The 26,183-nt window shown below is 36.2% G+C and overlaps 1 protein-coding gene and 1 long non-coding RNA gene across 3 annotated transcripts in view; one reads left to right on the top strand and one right to left on the bottom strand.

Annotated features, from left to right (window-relative positions):
* The window catches only part of LOC129458148 (uncharacterized), a 66,699-nt gene extending 55,028 nt beyond the window's left edge, over positions 1-11,671 (bottom strand). For both annotated transcript variants that reach the window (XR_008649549.2, XR_008649548.2), the window contains exons 1-2: positions 11,551-11,671; positions 4,885-5,013 (exon numbers count right to left, since the gene is read on the bottom strand). This is a non-coding gene — a long non-coding RNA (uncharacterized lncRNA). The remainder of the gene's footprint in view (positions 1-4,884; positions 5,014-11,550) is intronic.
* Positions 1-26,183, top strand: part of USH2A (usherin) — an 801,829-nt gene that overhangs the window by 343,894 nt on the left and 431,752 nt on the right. The window contains exons 26-30 of the mRNA XM_055233796.2: positions 533-663; positions 5,720-5,993; positions 10,849-11,052; positions 11,180-11,260; positions 13,853-14,044. Coding sequence (XP_055089771.1) covers positions 533-663; positions 5,720-5,993; positions 10,849-11,052; positions 11,180-11,260; positions 13,853-14,044 — 882 coding nt within the window. The remainder of the gene's footprint in view (positions 1-532; positions 664-5,719; positions 5,994-10,848; positions 11,053-11,179; positions 11,261-13,852; positions 14,045-26,183) is intronic.

Raw genomic sequence — 26,183 nt, 5'->3', positions numbered from 1 at the left:
CCACCCAGGAGAAAGGGAGAGGGATGATGGTGGCTTGGTGTACCTGGCTTGTTCATCAAATAAAAGCCCATCTCTGCCTCCTACATTTATAGCTAAGTTGGTTGGTTATTAAGTTGCTTAAACTGCCTTCAGCACAAAAAGGCATATGATATTAATAATATAATCTTCACATTTTTTATTGTTCTGTTTTCATCAAGGTCATTCTGAGTTTCTTTTAGTCAATGCAAACTACTTATTGTTAATATTTATCTGAAACAGTAAATAATCTTACATGATACAGACAACACGTGATTTGGAGAGCAAATTTCTTCCTGTTAAAAAGTATAAACATATATCAAGGTCTTTCTTAATATATCAAGGTCTTTCTGTCACTTCTGTACAATTACAAAAGGAATTTCTTAACATTGATTTGCATCTTCTTTTGTGAGATTTTACTCAGTGGCAGACTGTGTCCTAGAGTTTCTTAGCACCCTTACAATGCTGGCAATATTGTATTACACATGCTAATATGTACATATTTTTATCTTTAAAGGGTTCCTGGAACTTCATCCGTATATGTTTCATGGTGGAATGAACTTTGAGATTTCCTTTAAGTTCAGAACTGACCAATTAAATGGATTGCTTCTTTTCGTTTATAACACAGATGGACCTGATTTTCTGGCTGTATGTGAATTAATTTGATTAAAATTACTTTAAAATATAGGACCCAATGTTAAAATAAATAAACCATGTGTTGGCATTACACTTAATTGGGGTTTCTTTACAAATTCACATTTGTTCTTTTTTTTTCCCAAAGTCATTTTTAGTTTTGAAGTCCTGTGAAACATTTTATATTTTATTATCCTAGTAATTTTTTTAAATGACAATTGTAACAATTATAATTTTAAGAAAACAGACTAGATATAAGGAATTAAGAAAATCCAATTTAGTATCTTAAGATATGAAAAACACTATTTCCCTCATTATCTTTTGATATGAGTTTTGAAAAAATATATATACATTTTTCATATGACATATAGATAACCAAGTATAATAATATAGTGAACACTCCTGAACCTACCACCACACCTGATAACTAAATATTATCATTTTTGGTCTATCTATAAAGTCTTTCCTATCTTGTTTCCATCTCCTTTCAGATGTCATAGGTAATCAGGATTTTGTATTTGTTTTTCACATGCATTTTTATAGTTTGAACACCTAGTGAATGCCTACACATTCTCGCTTTTGAAATTTATAAAATTGGCTTTATACTCTCTCTTTAGCCCTCAACATTGTTTCTGAGTCGTTTATGTGTCCACATAGGTATACATTTTCTTGGCTGTGTAGTATTTCTCTTCTCTTACCAATGATGTATTGGTTGTTCCCATGTTTTGCTACAATGAATAAGACTGCTATAAACATTTTTATACATTTCTCTAAATACAATGGGCAACTGTAACTGCTTTTCCTTATCTTTAATCATTAGTTTGATACCACTGTTAAATATGTTATTAAAATTTTAATTCTTAAAAGTTGTTTTAAAGAACTAGCATAGAAACAGGAGAAAAATATGAACATCTTACCCTTAGATTCTTGATTTCTAGGCAAATAGACAAATACAATTCTTGGTTTTTAAGAGTCTAAGATACGTTCAGTTTTTTTTTTTTTTTTTTTTTTTTTTTAACATTCCTAGTATATACAAGGCCAATATTGCTAAGAAGGGAAACGGCAATTTATCCCTTCTTAGTATTTATTAAAATTTCTGCTTCTTTAAATATTTGTTTGTCCTCTTGTGTATTGTTGGCTTCTTTCTCTGAAACGTAATGTCTATGAATCTAAGGACCTTGGTTCTCTTCTTTATAGTTGTATCCTCAGTGCCTAAGCCTCAGCAATTATCATGTTAATCAATATTTTTGAATGAATGAATGAGTGAACATGTGAATGAGCTCATGCTGTGGTGACCTTCACTGAGCATCGTTGAGTCATCTACATGTGCATACACTGTGGAGGATACAAAGATGTTTACCATTTGGCTCCTCATCTTGAGGACCATATGCCTGCCCTGGAGGTCTATATGCTTTACTATGTCACGCTTCCACCCTCCACCTTCCTCTATTCATTGCTTTGTTACTGTATTAAATAATACTGTTAACTTTGAGTAACTCTTACTAAAAAAAATAAAAAAATTAAGGCTGGGTGCAGTGGCTTGCCCCTATAATTCCAGCACTTTTAGAAGCCTGGTATTATAGGAGGCCTGGGATTACAGGAGGATAGCTTGAGGCCAGCAGTTCGAGACAAGCCTGGGCAACATAGTGAGACCCTTTTTCTATGAAAATAAAAATAAAAATAAAAATAAAAAGCCAGAACTGTGGCTAGTTCCAGCTACTCGGGAGGCTGAGGCAAGAGGATTGCTGAAGAGTGGGAGTTGAAGGCTGCAGTGACCTGTGATTGCACCTCTGCACTCCAGCCTGGGCAAGAGAGGTCTGTCTCAAAACAAACAAAACAAAAAAATCAATATGCTTAGATAAATATACACTGAGTGCCTACTATGTGCTTGGCTTTCTTTTAACACTTCCCATGCAACTGTAAAGGAAGCAGTCTTTCATAAAACTTACGTTACAGTCTGCCATACCTGAGGACTGAGGCTGCTCACAGATTACCCCTCAACAACTGTTTCTATTATACTGACATACTTCAATATGCATGGTTATGCCCTGGAACTTGATAAACTCAGAATGTTTCCATTGCTACAACCTTGAATCTCAAAACATAACCTTGTATCCCTCTGGCTCTCTCAGTCTTTCTCATTAAGTTCACCAAGGCATTGACACCATTGGCTATTAGCCCACTTTCTAGTTAACTTACTTGCTCCTTACCTGAGCCACTATAATGTATTTCTTCAACTGTGTTTCTACCAATACCCTGATCTTGTATGTTTTATTGGGCTTCACAAACCTTGATAAATCAGTCCAGCCACCTCGCTTTTCAGTTCTAGTAGCTAGATTGCTAAACAGTATAGGAAAACTAATACGGGTGTGAGAAGTTGTTTTGAGCTCTCCAATTCTTTTATTAAACAATATCTACTGTTTACAGGATTTTCTAATAGGTTTAGATGTAGAAAGTGAAAGAAAAAGAATCTTAGGATCTAGAAATACTATAACCTGAATGTCTTCAGGTAGTCTCACACTTTCCTGATAAAAACAAGCATACATATTCAACTTTCAATCTCTCTATCTATCAACTTGACTGTATTTGAGCCAAGCCAGATTTCAGTCTCTACTGACTCAGGGGAACAAATGAACAATTACCATGCTTACATCCAAAGAAAATATGTCTACTGTCATCCTAGATTCTATCCCTTCTTCTGTAAGAACTTGTTCTACCAGTCTCCCCTCTTTGTATGTTCAAGTGTTACCTCTCAATTGGCTCTTTTCCCTTAATATATGGAATGATTGAAATTTATTTTCCTTAGTGTTTTTTCTTATGTCTGTGAAGCCTTCTCCACTGTACTTTTCCTTACCTTCATGGGGCATTGAAAGTGGTTACTTTTGTTATTGCCACTTTTTCATCTCACTTCAGTCCCTAAAAGGACTGTACATTAGGTTTCTGTCACTACCACACCTTTCTACAAAATCACTTTTCTAAAGTGGTCAATGACCCCCACATTTCCTAGCCCAGTGATTTTTATTTCTTATATTATTTGTCCGTTTTCTGTCATTCTCTGTTTTTTTTTTCTTATTCTTCCCTGATTTCCCAAAATACTAGTTTTTCCTGATTTCATTAAGTTCTCTTAGCTTCTTTAAGGAGATCATTGTTACTTAAAAGAGCTATTTTCTACTATGCCGTCCTCTTAAAACATTGGTCTTGCTGAGGACACTAATCTTTTCCCTTTTCTCTCAGTCTTTTTACACTCACTGAATAATCTTATTTATTTTGTCATGTATTTTCTCCTTTTTGCCAGGCCATCCCCAAACTGTGTATCTTTATGTTTGACTTCCTCAAAAAGAGTTTCATCTGGATGTTTTATAGGCATTTCAAACTCAATATATCTAAAATGAACTCACCTCTCCTCCTTGTCAACAACAACACTCAGCCTTTCTTTCAAATGCTTTTCATAACGTGATGATGGCAGAACACCCTCCTAGTTACCCAAAAAAGATGAGATGTGTTCTTAATTTCTTTTTCATTCATCTAACTCATTTACCTTTTTACCAGGTCCTAATGAGTTGCTTTTACAAATACTTCTAAGATCGAATCTTCCCTTTCACCAGCATCATCATTATCCTTATTTTAATGACTCTCAATATGTTTTCACAATTAAATGGATTTCCTAACGCATTTCCTGAATTCTAGTCGAGATTTTGTTCTCAGTGTGTACTTCTTATGTCTCGTAGGCTAAGCTTTTAGTGCAAGGTAGTAGTGGAAAGAATATGAGTTTTGGTTTCAGACAGACACCAAACACTCTTTCCATACCAGACCCTTTTATCACTGAAAGTCCTTTAAAATCTGGCTTCCACATAGCTGGCAAGACACTACCTCACCTCCACCTCCATATGTACCCTTTGTCTTACCTAAGTTGGTGCCTTTCTCTGAACCTGATGTCCTCACATCATGCATATTAGTCCCCCTCCTTGGGGGACCCTCCACGAATCCCATATACTTTCTAAAACCTTACTTTAAACCTTTCCCAACTTCCAGGGAGCAAAAAGCCTTCTCTGTTCTCTGCTTTCACTTTACCCCTTTCCTGTCTTGATAGTAGTATTGCTCCCACATGTTTGCCTCTGCTACTAGACAGTATGACTCTTAGGAGCAGTGTTTCCCTTAGAGCAGCAGGTATATGGCACATTGTAAGAGACTCCATATTTATTGAATAAGTGGATAGACAAATGAACAATTGCTTACCTGAGGTACTTCCTGAAGATGATACTTTAATGGAAAAATTCATAATTTGTATCCGGCATGATTTAATTTGTTTTACTTGACACAATTGATCTCAAGATTTTAAATATCATATGGTTACTGATATGGTTTCTAACAAAGTAAAAATATATTAGGTAAAATAATTATCATGAGACATTTTGAATTAAAACCTATGAACTTATTTTTTACTATGAAGATTTGGGTGAAATATGTTCACATTAGAAAATGGTACAGTCATCTAATAGAATACACATAGAAGCAATTATGTTAGTTAAAGATTTAGAATAAAACCGAAATATTGAATCAAAATATGTCTTACATATTTGAAATTGAGTTCACTAGCCAGTTAAAATAAGCTTAATCAAGCTTGACATTTCATTTTCTTATTGTCTTGTCATATTTTCCCCCAAATTAAATTGATATATGAAGTAGTATTTTCTCATTTTCTAAAAATTCAAAGAGTCATAGTTCAAACTGTTCTGTTCTCTTCAGTCATTCAGTCACTTATGCAGGGGTTTAATCTTCTATGTTGCAGCAAAAATAAACCTTAGGTCTACATAACATCGCATCACATCGTATAATCATTACTAGGTATGAATTTGTTTGCGTCAATACAACATTCTTCATGTCAACTATAAGCTAGAAAAGTATTTCCTATGTTCCTAAGCAGAAACTTAGGGTAAAGTGACACATTTCTATAGAGTGCTTTCAGGGAACTGTTTTGCTTTTCTTCAAGAAATCAACCTTCTGCTCTCTCCCAAACTGCCCTTCTGCAACCTTTTTATATACCTACTTTCTTTTTTAATATAAAATACAGATGGAGCTGAAAAGTGGAATATTGACCTTCCGGTTAAATACCAGTCTTGCCTTTACACAAGTGGATCTATTGCTGGGGCTCTCCTATTGTAATGGAAAGTGGAATAAAGTCATTATTAAAAAGGAAGGCTCTTTCATATCAGCAAGTGTGAATGGACTGATGAAGCATGCATCGGAGTCTGGAGACCAGCCACTGGTGGTGAATTCACCAGTTTATGTGGGAGGAATCCCACAGGAACTGCTGAACTCTTATCAACATTTGTGTTTGGAACAAGGTAAGTTCCATCTGGAGGAATTCACAAATCCATACAGCCCTGGTGCTAACAGTTTTTGGTGTTTCTGTGTTTCAAGAGATAGTAATAGATTCAGGCTAAAAGCAGCACCCAACAGCACCCCTTTTTCTGGAGAAATTTAAACCCTAAAAACTAATGAAAACACTTTTTCAAATAGTTTTGTGTGTTACCCTTAACAATGTGCCATCATTTATAATCAGCATATTTATTTCAATATGTCCTCAGTAAATAGTAATTAATATACATATTATTATTAATGTGACATATAATCATATATGTGGCATATAATTATATATACGTGGTATATAATTATATATACATATATTACTATTTACTGAAGAAATATTAAAATAAATATGTTGATTATAAATAAGGTACCTGAAGTGCTTCCTAAAGATGATATTTATATGGAAAACTTAGTAATTTATATGTTTATTATATGCGTTATAGAATATACATATATTATATAATGCATATTTTACATATATGATGCAATTATATGTGAGAGATATAATTATATATGAAATATATGTGTATACATACATAATTATATCTAATATATAATTATATATAATGCATATAAATGTATTTCCTCATATGTTAAATACTGTTCATTATTTGTATTTACAGATGAAAAAATAAATTAAGTTGGTATGCACAACTCGTAAAAAATATCAACGCAATTCATTGGCTTTTCTTTCTTTGACATAAATGCTAATTGTCTCCATAGTTTTTCAGTAGAGCTTTCATGTGGGAAAAAAAAATATGGGGTGTATTTGGTTGACTTCCAAACATACTTGTGAAAATCTATATATTGTAGATTATTACTAATCATAAGAGAAAGGAAAAGTGCATTACTTATAATTTAGGTAAGAAGTTAACTCATAGAAGTTTGAATGTAATCGAAGAAACAATTAATTTGAAAAGGCTAACAATATCTGTGTATCATTTCTTGTGGCAGTCACGGTTCTGAGAGCTTACACTTGTTATTCGTAACAAGTGTGTTAGGCATTATTATTTATATCCTCATTACAGATGAGGAAACTGAAGAGCAGAGAGGAAGGTAACTTTCCCAAGGTCACATGGCTAGTAAGCAGATAGCAAGACACTAAGTATCTCTCAGGCAGCCTGGTATAAAGTCAACTCTCCTTATTACAATCAATGCTCTCTTTTATGGGCATTGGCCAATGCTCCTTTGTAAAGTGGGGAAAGCACAGTAACTTCCAGCATGGGACCAAGCACCCTCCCACGTGTGGAAAAGGTCCTTTATGTATTTCAAAATCTATGTACCCTGAATAGTTAAAATTTTCATGAAGCAGTCTTTGCCTATTTGGTAAGTACATAAAGATTTAAATGCCTTTGAACAGAAAATATATGGCAAGCTCTTAGGAGACTTTTAGAAGGCTAGTAGTAAGGAGTTAATGAATAACTGGGGTATAAGACAGTAATGACATTTTCAAGGCACTTAAGATGTAACAGCAGCTAAAAATATTACATTCATATAAGAGCTTCTCCAGGTTTTCAGGTTTCTGAGGTTAGAAAGAACTTGAAAACCCTTTGTATGAATGAGATTACTTAATCCTGTTTGCTTCTGGGAGAAAAAAATAAAAACAAGAAACAAAAACCCTGCATGTATAGCCTTCTTCTTTGAATTACCCCTAAACCCATTACTACTGATGGTCCTAAAGACGTGGCTAAAACTGAAATTGTAAGACAATAACAGAAGTTTAAAACATCACCAGAGACCCAAAGGGAATAATTTTACCTACACACTATGACTAAGTCTGTGATACTGGAAGGTATTTTATTTGTGAGTAATATTTAATTTGTATTATTGTAGCACCATCCATATCAGTGGTTCTCAAAACACTGAAAAAATATTGACGTATGGTAGCTGGAAAATAGAAGTCAAAATTAGCTATTATTTTTACTATTCAAGATACATTGACATTACCTGGAATGGTTATTAAAAATACAGATGTTAGGGACCCCTGTCCCCTAAGATTCTGCCTCAGATGCTTTGAGAGACACTGATCTACATAAATAACTGCATGTTTTATACGGTGATCAGGGAGACTAGTCACAATACGGAGGTGCAGCATGTATGTAGTCAATTGCAATCAAAACGAATCATGTTCACTTAATGTATTTCTTTCAGCCCACTATCAATTGTCTTAAAAACGTTTTTCCTTTTCTCTGCTTCTTAATTAGCACCTTTTTTTTTCATCAGAAGCTCTATTTTGTGGTCATATTAGTGCTATTTTTTTTTAACCACTAACATTGTAATCTTCCTCTGAATCAGATACAAGACTAATTTTCTTTTTTGTTTTGGAAATGCTGGGCAACATAATTTGCTGAAGATGTGCCAGCTCAGATGATGAGAGTTTATCTTCTTAGAATGATCAATGAGGATAATCATTTACATCTAGGTTGGGCATGACTGGGTCTGGCATGTGGTCTCACAGGCAATGCTCTGCCCAAACCCCTCCATGGAGAGGGAGAGAGTGGGGCCTGAAATTTAACGGGCCTGCCAAGCCAAGCGCTCTGCAGCAGTACTGCCTTCCCTAGAAGAAGGGCTAATGTTTTTCTGATTTGTCACCCTAGAGCTCTGGGCCACCTTTTAGGCATTTAGAGGCTCAGGGGTGGTGGTGTGGATGGGGATTTTTTTGTATTCTCACAAGGGTTGTGGAGTAAGAAAAGAAGGCATTTCCACTCCTCTCACGAACATCCCCTTTCTCCTTTTGTTGTCCTCACATCTCATTCAAATGTTTTAGGTCTGGGGAGCATTTCCGGTGGTATAGGATTGAAAGCACGGGACAACCTTAACTGAACTCTTGGGTCACCACTGGAAGGATGCCACTAGAAGGACCCTGCACTGGAGCTCAGCAGCTTCAAGAGCTCAGCAGTCTCCAAGGCCTGAGCCTTGAGGACCAGAGGACGGTTTCCTTAGGAGGATTAGTGCTTACGAACTTCATTTTATAACTAACTCTCTGGGCCTTTTTCTTCATCTCCAAAATGAAGAAAGATGTATCTCCCTGGGCTTTCCCAAATTGAAAATTTCATCCTGTGAATTAATTTTTATGATGCTTTTTGTTAAATTTTTAGTTTTTCAAACATTATGGTAAAATATATGCAACATGAAATTGACCATTGTAACCATTTTTAAATGTACAGTTTAGTGGCATTAGGTACATTCACATTATTTTGCAGATATCGCCATCATCCCTCTGAAGAACTCTTTTCATCCTGCAAAGCTGAAACTATGTACCCCTCAAAAAGTAATGTGGCATTTCTTATAACAGCACTTGTTTGCCAAGCTGCCCTTTCACTGTTCTTATTTCGTTGGTAGGGAAGTTAGGGTACAGAGAATTTTGATAATACAGCTATGTGCCATCAGAAAATTACTGCTGTTAAATACATTAAAATTCTTAGGTTCTGAATTTTCCAGCCAATGATTTTATATTGAGCTCCATTGCTTTCAATTCAATTCACCCAACTTATTGAGTGTCTACTGTGTGTTTAAGATAGACTAGCAGTATTGATCAGTCAGGACTAAAAAAATGTGGATAATAGTAAAAGACATTTAAAAGGAAATAGGCTGCAACTTAATGTGTTAGAAGGCATAATAAGACATCATATGAATGCTGAGGAGAACAATATGGTCATTGTTACTATTAACTTATTTTACGGTTATGCATCGCATTATATTTTATTTCCATTTCCTCCTGCTGTGCTTTAATCTTGAAAAGAGCTGATCATGTGTTTGAGGCCTTTCAAACTTTACAGTGTTTTGTTCGGAGAGAGAGAGAGAGAGAGAACATGCACGCTACAGCAATCTCAAACTCGGTCCTGTTTGTCCCAATTTCGTGCAGTTTTCTGCAGAGTACTGCCAGACTTCACTGAGCTGATCTCTGTTTTCACAAAATAGCATGTAATTCAAAGCCACTGCTATTCCCTGGCTGACTGGATGCCTTTTTTGTTTGCTGTCTAACAAAAAAGTGGCAAATACTCTAAATTCATTTCATCCGCATTCTCTGTTAAACTTCACAGAATGGTACTGCGCAGTGGGTGTTCTAAGGTCACCTGTGTAGAATACGCATTCCATGAAATCTCATGGTATTGCTATTGCCAACACTGAAGGCTGGCCCCTGTCATGCTAATGAGGATGTAAAACTGGTGACCATTTTGTATATTCAAGATTATGGAACTCTGTGAAAAATGATAGAGCATAGTGACAGCTCTTCCATAGGCTGATGTAACTCGGGCTAAATTCTATACCTCTGACGTGATTGTTATGCAATTCATGGCAATATTTCAGGACTAATATATTTTGAAAGTATGTTCTCTTTCCTGCTATTCTGCATAAAATGCTCAGAGTGTATTTTTCCCCAATGAGCTTACTGAATAATCATGCTAATTCAAATATTATTTTTTGGCACTTAAAACTGACTTATATAGTAACTTAATTTTTCAGATTTAAGAGACATGGGGCTATCCCCCTACCATAATATGAAGTTGCCTAAATTTTATTTTATGGGAAGAAACAGAATTTAGAAAATGTGGGCCTAAAGAGGTAAAATAAATGCTTTTTCAGTACCAAAAGTTAAATTAGAATTACCCATGAATGTGTTTTCCAAATAATAGAACTATGTTTCTTTGCAACAAATTAGCTTGATAAAAAGTAGGAGGCATAAAAGGTTTTCCAAGAAAGACTTGAAAGTCTAGCAATTGTATCTAACTACCCCTTCCTCAAAATGTAGTGCTGCAGAGGACAAAAATGATTGGTAATTAATGACTCAAGCCCTTTATGCGATACTAATCCCTTACTATTTGCTAGGTTTCGGTGGTTGCATGAAGGATGTTAAATTTACACGGGGTGCTGTCGTTAACTTGGCATCTGTGTCCAGCGGTGCTGTCAGAGTCAATCTGGATGGATGCCTATCAACTGACAGTGCTGTTAACTGCAGGGGAAATGACTCCATCCTGGTTTACCAGGGAAAAGAGCAGAGTGTTTACGAGGGTGGTCTCCAGCCCTTTACAGGTAATGTGGAGGTCCTCTAAATTAAATGTTATATGTCTCTTATTCATCCCCCTTTCCCTCCCTGCCAGCCCCTCATTAATCTATATGAGTATTATTTTAATCTTGCTGCATCTTATTTCCATTTAAGAATACCTGTATCGTGTGATAGCCTCGCATGAAGGAGGTTCAGTATATAGTGATTGGAGTCGAGGACGTACAACAGGAGCAGGTAAATACTTATCTTCAAATGCATACGTGCACACACACACACATGCCTGTATTTGTGCATGTATATAAAAGGAAGGACTATTACCCTGAAGCAGTAATGTTTTTGTAGTCTTCTGACAGAGCATGCCTTGGTTTGAAAATACATCTGTCAATGGCTAAAATGCTTAGTAGATCGGTGCTTTTCATTTGTCAAGAATTCACTAAATACTTGCTCAGACTTGATCCTTTCCTCTTAGGATGCAGAAGCAAGGAAAGTTCAGGTTGTCTTAAGGATGTAATAGCCCCACCTACCTAATATGTCTAAGGATAGGTAACCTTTACAGATGGCATAGATAGCAAGAAGCTGAAGTCAGGGATTAGGATTATCCTTGGATGGGAGTGGCACCCTCTTGACTTCCTCACAGAAAGCACATTTGAAACCTGCAACTGGTTGGAATCAGGTGTGTCTATGACATCATTGCAGATGTTTGCCCCGTTGTTGACTATTAGAATCTTAGAATGACTCTCCCAAGAGGGAAATTGCTGATTGGTTTAATATATTTTGAGTTGGAAAAGAACCAACTAGGAGACAGTATTCATTAGACCTAATCTCAGACAACCGACTTGTTTTGTACTTCTGACTGGCCACAAAATCTTTTCCCATAATACTACCACAGGAAGGCATTCAGCACAAAGAGTTTTGTGAATTGATGGCATTCTACTATTTTGGGTCAAATATTTGTCAGGAAACTGAACACATCTCCAAATGATTGCCACCTATGTCTCTGTAAGGAAGTTTATTCAGCCGGTAATAATTTGTCTAAAGATGCGTTTCCATCAAGATATCCTCTTATACTTAATCAACAGTGGGTTACTATCCCAGGCATCCTTTGAGGAATCTTCTTAATCTAAAATATAATTAAATACTGAGATAAACAACTAAGGATAATTTTCAAGACTCTCTACCTACATATTTTCCAGAAGAGGACAACTTGATGCTTTTCCAGGATGATTTAAATTATCATCTATTTATAGGCAAGACAATAGCTGAACGATCTCTTAAAATCCTTTTCAACTTCAGAGCTAAGAGAAAGCTCCAATATAAAATACTCACTGGTTACTGACATGTTCTCTGCTCCTATTTCACACCCTTCTACTTTATTAACAAATATAGAGCCTGCTTTGAGTATAATTCAGCAACATTAATAGGTGTCTGCAAAGCACATTGCTTACTTAGCTTAATAGTCCCCATTCTGAGTGCTACTGAGAAAGTACACAAATAGAGCTCTGAATTTATAGCAATGATCTGACCACAGCCCTATGCCATAAATTCATATTTACAATCTGACCACAACACTGAGCAGCTACATGCTCCCAAGGGTTGGAGAATAATTGCACTATTTAATTATTTTTGAGTCAGTTTTGCTCTGTCCCTTATGAGAAGACCATCTGTTAGACAGTCCTGTACTTTGCCCTGTACCACATTTCAGAACTAATAAAATCAACATCACTCCCGTTGTCCCTTTCCTTGCAACTCGATCGTGTGGCCTGTGTGTTTTCTATAGGTGCCCGTGGTGTTTTAACTGCTCAGAGGGTGGTTCTCCCCTTTGGTGTTTCCTCTTATCCTTTATGTTCACTTTGTTTCCCTTAAAGCTGTCCTATTTTATTGGTTTGGACAGTAAAGTCGGAGAGGAGGAGATTTGATGTGGAAAAACCAGAGTGGTCCTCCATCGACAGGGCTCAGGAGTCCATGAGCAGCTAGAGGTCTCTCATCCATCATCCTGCCACGGAGTTCCTTGGACTCTTTCTCTGTGTCCCCAGTGCACTCAGCTGTGATGAAGTTTTTACTGATCAGAACTGTAGAAATGTCTAATAAATAGTTAAAGGTTATAGATTTTGTAAATTAGGGGGCTCAGCTTGTAAGTAAGGTTTTGCAGTTCTTTTAAACTTCCTCATTTTGTGATATTATTCTGAGATATTCTGCAGAACAAGTCTTTGAAAATGACTTTGTAGACTCTCAAGGGCACCAGCTCCTTTACCCCACTCCCACCCCCAAAAACTGCAATTAAGAATATATTCCATATATCATATCTGATAAAACTTTGCTTTTTAAAAATTAATTAGAAAAACAATTGCATTTGGAAAATGGGTCTAGGCATCCAAGTACAACACAATCACATTTGTGATTTTTTTTGGCTAATACATCGAAGATATAAAAGTGTCAAACCACTATGTATAATAACAGTCTAATTATCTTGCTTCAAAGGGGGTACATCATTATATTGCTTGAACTTGTTATCTGCCTACCATCCACCTCCTTCTTTATGAGTGATGTTTAAACATGTCTGATACATTAAATGTTTTTGGAAAACCTGGACTAGACTTGAAAGAATGTTATGTCGATGGAGTTTTGATGGTTTTGAAATATCGCTTAAACTGAATGGCTCAAGATGTGCAGTCATATTAAATCAATGCTGAAAAGTTACAACTCTAATAAATTGTATTTATGCTAATGGTTGAGTCTGATTTACTGCAGCCATTAAAAGTGAAGAATAGGAGCAATAGTCTTCGCAGAACTGCCATTTTCCCTATTTTCTCTTTTATTCCTTCACAGCTCCACAAAGTGTGCCAACTCCCTCAAGAGTCCGCAGCTTAAATGGATACAGCATTGAGGTGACCTGGGATGAACCTGTTGTCAGAGGTGTAATTGAGAAGTACATTCTGAAAGCCTATAGTGAGGACAGCACCCATCCACCCCACATGCCCTCTGCCAGTGCTGAATTTGTCAATACAAGCACCCTCACAGGTAAAGGCAATCCTTTAACAGAGTAGATCCTATTAACTTCCTTTTTGTTTGCATTTTAAATAAAAATCTTCTGCAAATGTTTTTTAGAAAAATGTATTAAATATACATGTATTTTACCTGATTAAAAACAACAATCATCTAAAGTAGTGGAAGCCTACATCTACCTAGGATAAAAAGGATAATTCTACGATGTGCATGGGCTCTCGTGGATAATTTTATTCTAAGGTAGATATTCTCTCCATCCCCCAAAGATTACATCATAGGTGGCTATGGCCCTTTAACACCTTATAGACATCTTTTGGAAATCCTTTGTATAAATACTTATTTCACAAAGCAAAAATTTACTCTTTGGGACTAGCCCCAGTTCATACCACTATTATTTATTGTAAAATTGCTGATTAAACCTAATTATCTCAAGGTGGAGGAGTCTTAGAGCCCCAGTTAGTTGGACTGGCAAATTAGTGAATCGATTTCTCACAGTGTGGTGTGCCATGAAGAATGATTATAATGAAATATACTCACACACCACTAACACATCTCACACTCAAATTCATGTGTGTGTATTAACAGCATTTTTCAGCTTCGTGAAATATTAAAGCATATTTAAAAGGAGAGTTGAGTTTAAGCCTTCGATAAAAAGAAAGTAAATGTGTCAAATTTGACAGAAAAAAACATTTTCCTCTATCAAAAAATCCTATAACGTGAACCATCAGAATGGATGTTAGAAAAGCCTTAAATATTTTCCCAACAAACCTGTTGGTCAATTCCCTCAAGACTTTACTTCCTTCTTTAGACTCTTTGGAATGCACAGCCCAAATATACTACCAACTTTTAGCAAAAGAAAAACAAACAAATTCACACCCTTCACTTCTTTCCTATTTTACCCTCCTTATAAAAGCCCAACCTGATTAAGCCCACAGCTTGCCCTTTCACACACAGGTTGCACATGGCAGCTACATGGGCTGGAAAATATCAAGTAGTTTATTGCTAAAAATGCTCAACCCCACTTTCAAATGAGCACTCAGTAGTGACACCAATCCTACTATATTTTCAGAATAGCTCCTTCCCCCATTCTCCTCATTAAATATTTTATATTTTTCCAAACTATACACATGTTACCTCCCTTTCTCATCCCACTCAGCTGACAGAGTTCTATTTTAGATCAAATTAGACACCATAGAAAAATCAATCTATTGTATAGGATTTCTATTACTTTCTTACTACCAAATGTACATATTAATTGCACTTTTCTGCCTGATGGAGTTGTTATTGGGGTTGGATGAATGAATGCATGCTAAAACACATAAAACCATTTTGATATAGAGGAGGTGTGTGCTATGCTATCATTTTATTTTCATTATTATTTTTTATTTTCATACTTTTTTTCCTTTCTGTTTTACAAAGCTTCTCTTATCCTATCAAAAATAGAAATCTTCACAAGTCCTCTGGACCCTGACTGTTCCTGTTTCTTCAGAGATGTTACTGATAGCTTATCTTCCTCTCACTTATATTTTTAACGCCTCTGTCTGCTGCAGTGGAGTATGACCCAAGGACCAGCATTACTAGCTTCACTTGGGAACTTATTATTAATGCACATTCTCCTGCCCACCCCACACCCACCAAATCAGACACTCTGCAGTGTGGCTCAGAAGTCCTCGTTTTAACAAGCCCCTAGATATAGCTGATGTATGCCAGAGTTTGAGAACCACTGATTGTGTGGATTCTTCCCAGGGTCATTCAAACTCTTTTATTTCCCATTGTTAAAAATCAACACACTAACCCAAACCAATCACAAAAATCTTCATTCTGTCCAAACTCCCAGCTATTGCTCCCTCTCTCCTCCTCTCGGCCTTCGTCTAACATGAAGTATCTAAGCTCATTTTGTCTTCACTTTATCTGGCTTCTGCTCATTACTTTTGTGGCGAGCACCAAAAACTGCCATGTTTACATAGGCAAAAAAACACTTGATACTCTGTCTTCACCACTCTTCAGCATTCTCCACAGTAACTCTCTCATCATTTCTAGGAATATTTCTTCACTTCTGTGACTTTTCTGCTTACATCCTGGTTCTCCAGGGACTCTGTTCTCAGTGTCCTTTGCTCACTTCTAAAGTGTGACATGTTGAAGAGTCTCAGGATTTAGAACTCGACCATCTTCTCTTTCTCTTTCATTTATTTTCTGGCTTGCTCCAGAAACCTTATTGATTCTCGTAACATCAAATACCAGACAGATGCTGCTGTTGACTCCTAATTGCACATCCCACCTAGACTCAAATGCCTGCATCCAATAGGCATTTGGACACAATGACATTTCCAACTGGATGTCTCTCACCTTCTACCCTTACCAAACCTCAACTCTTGCTTCTCCTGCATTCTCATAGATAACTCCAGCCACCCAGTCAATAAAATTTGAGAGTTACTCTGGACTTTTCACCTCCTTCACACCTCATATCCACAGTTGTCATTCTATTTTTCAAAATATGTATTAAGGTCATTCATTTCTCCTCTAATCTACTGGCCAGCCCAAACCACTACCATCTTTTGCCTGGACAACTACAATACTTACCTTCATCTTTTTCATAGCCTTTTTATTTTTTTCCTCTCCCTGGCCATGAGTGTATTCTACAGAGCATCCAACATCATGTCCCTCTCCTCAAAATCTTTCTTTCTTTTTTTTTAAAATTATACTTGAAGTTCTGGGATACATGTGCAGAATGTGCAGGCTTGTTACATAGGTATACATGTGCCATGGTGGCTTGCTGCCCCCATCAACCCGGCATCTACATTAGGTATTTCTCCTAATGCTATCCCTCCCCAACACACACACCCCACCCCTCGACAGGCCCCGATATGTGATGTTCCCCTCCCTGTGTCCATGAGTTCTCATTGTTCAATTCCCACTTATGAGTGAGAACATGCGGTATTTGGTTTTCTGTTCCTGTGTTAGTTTGCTGAGAATAATGGCTTCTAGCTTCATCCGTGTTCCTGCACTGCCTCTCTCACAATCACACTTTGTCTCAGTCTCCCCCTACTTCCTGGGTTTCCAACAATTACCATTGTAATTAATATAATTTAAAGAAATTTGTATGTAAATCCTTAGAAGAATTCCTGACAATGATGATATAATAAATCCCTAGAAGTGGAATAACTGCATCAAAGGCTCTTAAGACATTATATAGTCTTGAATTTTGAAGTCAGACATTGATATAAATCTCTGCTATATACCTTCCCTGTGGATAAGTTCCACATCCTTCTGGATCCTAAAATCTTAACCTATGAAATGGGAAAGTAATATTTACCACAGAAGAATATTAAAAATATTAAGTGATATGATATTCTAGCTCTAACCCTTTTTAGCTGTGTAACTTGGACAAATCAATAAACATCTGTGTGCTTTAAAATCCTTCTAGGTAAATAAGAATGAGATGCAACTACCTGCCTCCCAGGGCAGCTGTGGGGATTAAATGAATTCATATGTATGTAAAGCACATAGCACAGTGCTTGACATGTGGCATGCACTGTTATCAATGTTACCTATAGGATATCTGTAAAATGTGTAACACTATGCTTAATGTATGGTAATTTCTCAAGAAAAGGATAGCAATTTTTTTTTTTTTTTTTTTTTTTTTAATGAAGTCTCACTCTGTCGCCCAGGCTGGAGCACAGTGGCGCAATCTCCGCTCACTGCAAGCTCTGCCTCCCAGGTTCACGCCATTCTCTTGCCTCAGCCTCCCCAGTAGCTGGGACTATAGGTGCCCGCCACCACGCCCGGCTAATTCTTTTGTATTTTTAGTAGAGACAGAGTTTCACCATGTTAGCCAGGATGGTCTCGATCTCCTGATCTTGTGATTCGCCCACCTTGGCCTCCCAAAGTGCTGGGATTACAGGCCGTGAGCCACAGTGCCCGGCCAGGAGAGCAATTTTTACACTGCCCAAAAAGCTGTACAAATTACGCTTCCACCAGCAAGCAGAATGCAAGATTGTGCATTTCATTTTATCTAGCCAACACCAAGTTTTACAGTTGAAAAAAATTGCAAATTTAAAAGGCAAAATATGTCAGAATATTGTTTTAGTTTGTATTTATGTGATTACTACAGAGATTAGTTTTTTAATATTTATTGGCCATTTCCACTTCCTTTATGATGTGCCTAAGTAGGTCCATTGTTTTTTATTTTTTATTTTATTTTATTTTTTATTTTTTGAGACAGGGTCTCCCTCTGTCACCCAGGCTGGAGTGCAGTGGTGCAATCTCAGCTTACTGCAAACTCTGCCTCCTGAGTTCAAGAGATTTTCCTGCCTCAGCCTCCCAAGTAGCTGGGATTTCAGGTGTGCACCACCACGCCAGGGTAATTTTTGTATTTTTAGTACAAATGGAGTTTTACCATGTTGTCCAGGCTGGTCTTGAACTCCTGACCTCAGGTGATCCACCTGCCTTGGCCTCCCAAAGTGCTGAGATTACAGCCATGAGCCACTGCACCCAGCTGCATTGTTAATTTTTCTATTGAATGATTCACATTTTCTCATTAAAGTTTTTCTCTGCATATGAAGAATAATATACACGTTTATCTCATCTGATGCAACCCAGTTTTGTCATTTTTAAAAAAATTTTGATTTGCATTTTTGTGTAGAGATTTAAAAAATATTTTACGTAGTTAATATCCTTAAAATGTTCAATATTCTGTGTGATTTTTTAAAAATATATATTCCCCATTTAGAGTTGATTGTTATTTGTTTATGTTAGATATCCCATATTGATGACATATAATGCATATTCCTCAAAATAGTAATTCTAAGGTTCGGATAAGAACAAATCAGAAACTGGGTGCAGGGAGGCTTTTCAAATTAAATCAGCCTCTCCCAAGATTCTGAAGGATACCTTCTTGAAGGAGAGATCCCACAGGTTGTAAACCAATGTAGTGTAGTACTGGATGTTACTCAAAAGGCATGTCGTACATGGTAGTGATGTATAGGGAGAAGAAAATCAGAAAACTACTGAGCAATTGTTATTTATTTTTATATATCAAATTTGTCACAAACTAAGGGAAGAGTTAACTATGTTAACTACGCATGCAGTTTTGTCAATTTCTCTGAGATATTTTTTGTTTGCATTTTTTGAATTTTTATTACTTTTACACTTATTATTTATGTTTTAACCTTCAAAGTCTCATTGCTTTAGGTATAGCCATACATTGCTAAAGGATGGACATGTTCTGAGAAATGTGTCATTAGGAGATTTCATCATCTTGCAATGTACTTACATAAACCTAGATGGCATAGCCTACTCCACACCTAGGCTGGATGGTATAACCTATTGTACCTGGGCTGCAAACCTGCATAGCATGTTACTATATTGAATAGTGTAAGGAACTATAACTCAATGGTAAGTATTTGAGTATCTAAACAGATCAAAACACAGAAAAGATATAGTAAAAACACTGCATTGTAATCTCATGGGACCACCATCCTATATGTTGTCTGTTGTTGACCAAAACATTATGTAGCACACGACCACATGGCAGCAACTTGGATAAAGTCCTTTCATTCAACATTGTTTTCTTATAAGTTCGATGAGAAAATTTAAAAAAATAAATCCTTAGCAAGGGCCACTGTCTGCATGGAATTTGCACATTTTCCCCATGTTTTTGTGGGTTTTCTCTGGGTACTCCAGTTTCCTCCCACATCCCAAAGCTTTTCCCCTTACATGAATTGAGCTGTCTACATGACCCCAGAGTGAGTGAGTGCCGGTGTGTGTGAGTCTGCCCTGTGATGGTATGGCGGCCTGTCCAGGGCTGATTCCTACCTTGAGCCCTGAGCTGCCAGGATGGGCTCCTGCCACCCACAACCCTTAAGTAGAATAAGCAGATTGGAAAATAAATGAATGAGTAAATAGAAATCATTGTAAAATAAAAATTCATAAAGTCGATAATCATACAGATGCATAGCAAGAAACAATTCAGTATGACAGGGCTCAGCAAGCTCTCCAGTCTGTGATTGCTGGGGTTTGAACTCCATGCTGGTAGGCAGTGCTCCTTACAATGTTCACTTGGAAAGCATTTATTCCTTGATTTATACCACTGTGACCACTGTCACTCACTGATCCACCAAAACTTGAGTAAATCATTATCTCATTTTGATTAATCTTTTGTAAATGGATGTATAGCACACATTCATTTCAATGTTTAATATTAGTAGTCTATAGAAGTTTGGTGATGTTTTGTGATCAGAAATATGCCATAGGATCTTAATTCTTTTCTACATCAATAAGCCTGTGGGAAAATCGAGTTTGTTGTATATCATTTCACTTAAAAGTCATAGTTTACAAAAAATTCCAATGACATTAAGTGAGGACTTCTATATATCTCTGCAGTTTTAGTTTTATCTTTCACTTGAGATTTTCTGTATTTAAGTAGGGGAGTCACTCATTCATACTTGTTTTTATAATTGGTATAATTGGTCTTCTTTCTGCCATCATGTTTTATGCTTTCCAGTTTTATTATTTCTTGTTTTTTAGTGATTTTTTTCACTACATTTCTTGCCAGTGTGTACTATGAATTCTTTGATGTTTTTTCTTTTAAGGAGTTTGCTGCTCTCAATGCTAAAGTGAGTCATCAAGGACATATGTAGAAGGTAATCTTAAAGACTAAGAAGAACTCCAGTATTGCCAGGTGGACTTTTCGTTGTGAAGACTCAGGATAATGAGGAGGGAATGTGAATTGAGAGTCACCAAAGCCAGCTTGGATAATTATCAAAGTCAGAGAATTTCCCAGTAAGCAAATGGAATACTAGGAAGTGAGATGGAAGGAGTTGAGAAAGCAGAGAGCCAGAAAGCTGGATTTGGTGGAGATGTTAGGGGTGTAGAGATTGTTTTGAGGCAGCTGCTTTGCCAGTTGGTTGAGAAACCAAGGTACCAAAAGAGAGAAAAATCGGTGAAGCCTACATAAACAGTTTTGCTATTGAGCAGTTTTGCTATTGATCTTGAAAATAATCCTTGTTTAGCATTTCTGAGGTGACTTTTATTGAGATTTTAATATTTAAGTTAATTTTGGTTGTTAGAGTCATATTTAAATAAAATAATCCCAACACTGAATGTACAAGGCAATTTCACTTTATGGGTTAGCATAGGGTTCTTTACCAATTAAGTTTAAAAAATGCTAATCAGAAAATGTGCTGTTTTCTTTTCATTAATTTTTTGTTATATAATAAGCTCTTTTATTCTTCAGATTTGGGTCTTTCTTCAGCTTGGAAAATTTGCAATTGTGTTTATGATCATTACTTCTGGTAAGAAATAGCAATTTTCAATATTGTATATTTCTTCCCAGATTGTCTTCCTCAGTTTAGTTGTTCAGAACACGGCTTGTAGAGTCAAATCAATCTAAGGTCAAATTCCGCCTATGCCACTTTTCAGCTGTGTGATCTCAGGCAAATTTGAAAACATATCCATACATTGGAGTTTCCTCATTCATAAATTGGGGATGAAAACCTTATTTATATTATGGAACTGCTATAAAGATTAAAATGAGTTATGTAAAGTATTTTGCTCAGAAACAGTCACATAGTGAGTGTTCAATGAATTCATAGTTACCTTTATAATCTCTGAATTACAGTTTCTGATTTCGGGGTTATTGTCACATAATTGTTTTTATTTCCATTTTCTGATTTTTGCCCTGTTGATTTTGCTCTTTGAAACTTCTAAGATATTTTTAATTCTTCTAGTTCAGTCTTTAGTATGATCTGCCTTTTTCCTCATCTGGCTTGCTTTGATTTCTGCCTGCCTCTTGAAATTCTCCATTTTTGTCTTCATCTCTGTTGTTTACTGCTTACCTTCTGTCTCTTACTTAGTGGATTCCAAGTTATTTTAGATCTTATTAATGGCATGCAACTCATGATTTTTAAATTTTACAAATTTCTTGAATTAAATCCTCCCCAGAATATGACAGTCTTCCATAATTTGAGGGCCATATTCTTATCCTTCTTTCGAGTTACAATTTTTCCATCATTTGGGGGAGTTTGAGTACTCCCAAACTCAACTCCATAGTTCAGTTGGCTCATCTCTAATATAACCTTCTGACTGGGTGTTTGCATGGGAAAATTAAACTGTTTTCAAATCATCTTACTGGGCATCCAGTTGCTGTTAATAAAAGCCTTTGCTAAGATGATGATAGGGTTAGTAGGGTAAGTTTGCATTAGCCTCGCAGCCACCCTACAGTTTCAGCTCCTTTCTTCCCAGTGTTTGGTAGAGTAGGAGTGCTGAGAGCTTGCTGGCATTTTGCTTCCAGTTTAAGTTTGAGTTTGCCTAGGACTTTCCTTCTAACAGTCCATTGTCTTTGTCTGGTCTCATTTTAGGTATTTATAAAACTTTGGTCGTTTCACTGGGATTCTTACAAGATGGTAGTTCAAAACTATAGCTGTATACTGAGTCACCTGGGGAGCTTTAAAAAATATACTGATGCCTGTGTGCCCCATGTGCAAAATGTCTGATTAAATTGGCCTGGAATGTGGCCTGGGCATTTGTATTTTTAAATTATCTCAGGTAATACTGCTGTACAGCCAGCACAGGGAAACTCTATTTAAAGGAGGAGTTTGTCACCAGTGATCACATTTAAATTTTATCCAGATATTTTTATAACTTCCATTTCCCCACTGAAACTCAAAAATGTTAGGAAAGAAAAAATTAAATGTATATAAAAAATAATAAGCTATTAAAAGTAAATAGAAAATACCAGCAAAGGAATATCATAAGATGACAAAAATTAAGTGTAATAATTATTGAGAAGTGGTATTTTATGCTCAGACTTACAAAAAGCAGAAGGTAAAAGCAAAGAAAATTCTTAAAAATGAATATCAACTAAGATAACTGAAGAAAACAGAATAGTGAAGCAGAATATTTACCATTCATGAATTTGTCTATCAGAGAATTAAATGAGATAAATCCCAGTTGCAGTGGAGAGTCCAAGGGTTAACAGGCCCACTCAGGAGCAAATGGGCCCCTTTGGGCCACAGGATCTAGATTCTGTGCCCTCCCAAGGCCAAGGTTCAGAGCAAGGAGTTCTTTAAGGTTCATTTCCTCAGCCAGAGCCTCAGGGTAGAAAACCCTTCAGTTATCACCCCTGTGTATCTTTAGATTTGTTGAAAGGGCTCCAATTAACTCTGGGTAGCTTTTGCTGATTTTCCCTGCAGCCCTGTTAACATGCAAAGCTGCAGCCCAGAGAGACAGGACTGGTGTTTCCCCTCAAAGTGAGGACTAAGAAACTGACTTCACAATTTGATTTGAAATTATTTCAAGAATGAATGGATTCAAGACTTCGCACATATACGAATTATTTTCTCCGTAAGGTGTTTAAACATGTAAACTTAATTATCAGCATAATTACTACAGCACCTGGCATCAAGTGTTACAGATATAATTGGTGTACAGAAAATATTTTCTCAATTTTATTGTTGCATTACATTGAGCTAAAGTCTAGGGGTTATATTGATTCTTCAGGTAAAATGATAAAAATAGTAATATTATTTACTATTTGCTATAGTTTGGCAAATGAATCAATAATAATAAGAATAATCTTCCAGATGACCCACATATATCTACATTTATGTAAAGAAAAAGACATTTTAATTTATAATACAAATAGTAATATAGCTTTTGCCACTAAAATTGTTTCAGTCTTTACATACAATGGACTTAATTTTTTTACCTGAATGAAGTGGGTTTCATACTGAAAATCTGTCTCTAATTTTTGCCTCTTTTCCATGGCTACTGTAATAATTAGTGACTCTCAATTCTACTGGTCATAAGGTGATTCTCAGATTACTTATAAAATGCAGATTTGGGGGTCACTCACACATGATTCTGTATATCTGGGCTAGTATTTAGCAATTTGCATTTTACCTAATGCTCCAACTGGTTTTTGGGAAGGTTTATGAATCACATATTGAAAGACACTAGTGCAGAGGAGTGGTCAGGTTAGACTGGAATACATTCACCTGCCAGGCTTGCAACTATCCCTGCTTTATTCCTGCTTCTGGTTCTAACTGTGTTAGCTTTGCTGCCAGAAAAATGCCAAGGCAAGTGAAGAAAGAGAGGCAGTGTCAGTAGGACCCCTGAACCCCAGTAGGACTCCTGAACTTCTGAAAGTTCCCAAGAGAAAGGAAGTAAGAATTGGGGATCTTGATAACACGGATTCTGATTCACTAGGTCTGGGAATATGGTGTTAGATTCTGTGTTTCCAACCAGCCCCCTCCCACTCTGTCGTGCCTAATATAGAAAGGCAAGGAGCTCGCTATTTATATGGGAAAAGGAAAACAACAACAACAACAACAAAGAAAAAACAATAAAATAAACATAACCTAATTCTCAATTACAAGGTGCCCCTTAGGTTCATATAAAAGTGAGAGCAGTATAATTCAATGTAGGAATTATCACTGTAATGTCTTGGTAGAGCCTTACCCACATGCGTTTAAGTTACAAACATTCAACTACAGATTTTGGAAATGGGTAAGGGATGGAGGAAAAAGTAAAAAAGCAAAAATTAAACAAAACAAAACCTATAAAAATAATGTCATAGGCAAAGGATGCTATCCAGTACTGAAAATGTCAACATCTGTTAGCTGGAAAGAATGTTTGAATAATTTTAGGGTTTCCCAATCATGGACAAAGAAGCGATACTCATTGTTTGGGTGTCTACAAAATGAATGAAGACTTACGAGCCCTGAAGAATCATTGATTTCTGAAGAGTTAGAGGCATACACAAAACCAAATGTACTATACTTTATGGGCCATATAAAGAGTTGTCAAGGGAACTTTAAATCATGTTATTTTTGCCTTATGCCTGATTTTGGAACTTAAAGTCAGCTATGCCGACTATCATCAATAAGATTAAATTAAATTAAAATGCTACTCTGTATGTGTATGTATATGTGTATGTATGTACGTTCATATATTATATAAATATACTCTCTCTCTATATATGTATTCTCTATGTATATATATGTAATCATACTTACCTGAGAAGTCTGAAGAGAAATGACTGTAATTGAATGCGGTGAAATTTATTTCTATTCAACTGAAAGTTCTTACTCCACAGTTGCTAAAACTGCCTATGGTACTTTCTATGCACCCATGCTATTTCTTCAATAGACGATAAGCTCCTGGAGGACAAGTTTCATGTTTTATATTTATTTTAAGCCTCGTTCACTACCTTGCTCAAGGTAGGTGATTAATATACTTATCTTAAAAGAATGAATGAAGCAATCTTTCAATCAGCAAATTTAGCTTTCTGCTACTGACCCCATAGTTAACCTAGTGTTAATATTGTTTTTGTGCTGAGTTGGACTGAGTATGGAACTACTAGTCCTTACTAAAGTCTCCTCAGTCTTTTATCAATAGTTCCTTAATTTTATAGAAGAATGTACAGAGCTATCACAACTTAAATGTATATTTGGAACTTAATACACATTTCCCAATAGAAAAAAAACATGTTGGTAGGGTGAGACTAATAAATAACTAATAAAGACTAATTCCAAAACTTAGACCTCAGAATAGAACCCAACCACTACATATTTGAAATGAAAAATAATGGAAGCCAATACTGCTGCAGTGCTGATAATTATAAAGAAAAGAAAATATTCATTTATTTAAAAAAGTGATCTACCATGTTCCGTGCTAGTGCTAGGTCCTGTCTTTGTAATATGATTTTTATAACACTAAAATATAGCCCAAGCACTCTCTCTGAAGTATAAGATTATGTAGACAACGAAAGTTTTATAGGGAAAACCTAATAGAGATGGGTTTATCATTTTTAATTCATTATTTCTCTTGAGATACTGAGAACCTAAAATAATAGTGATGAAGTTTTTCTCTCACTGGAAACAGGTGTCCATAGTAAGTCAACGCAGAGGCAGGATGTTCATAGGTGAGACCCACACACTTCATCTTTTTGCTGTGTCATCCTTATGGACAAGGCTTCTACCTCATAGTTCAAGATGACTGCTGGAGCTCCTGACACCCAGTCTGATTTACACCCGGCAGGAAGAAATAATGGTTAAAGAATACTCACATTCACTTTAAAGACATATTTTAGAAGCTGTTCCTCCGCCTCTGGTTATCTTGTGTGGTCGGAACTTAGTCACATGGCTGTATCTAG

This window comes from Symphalangus syndactylus, chromosome 19, assembly GCF_028878055.3.
Source record: "Symphalangus syndactylus isolate Jambi chromosome 19, NHGRI_mSymSyn1-v2.1_pri, whole genome shotgun sequence".
NCBI classification, from domain to species: Eukaryota; Metazoa; Chordata; class Mammalia; order Primates; family Hylobatidae; genus Symphalangus; species Symphalangus syndactylus.
This window is presented reverse-complemented; position numbering and strand designations above follow the sequence as displayed.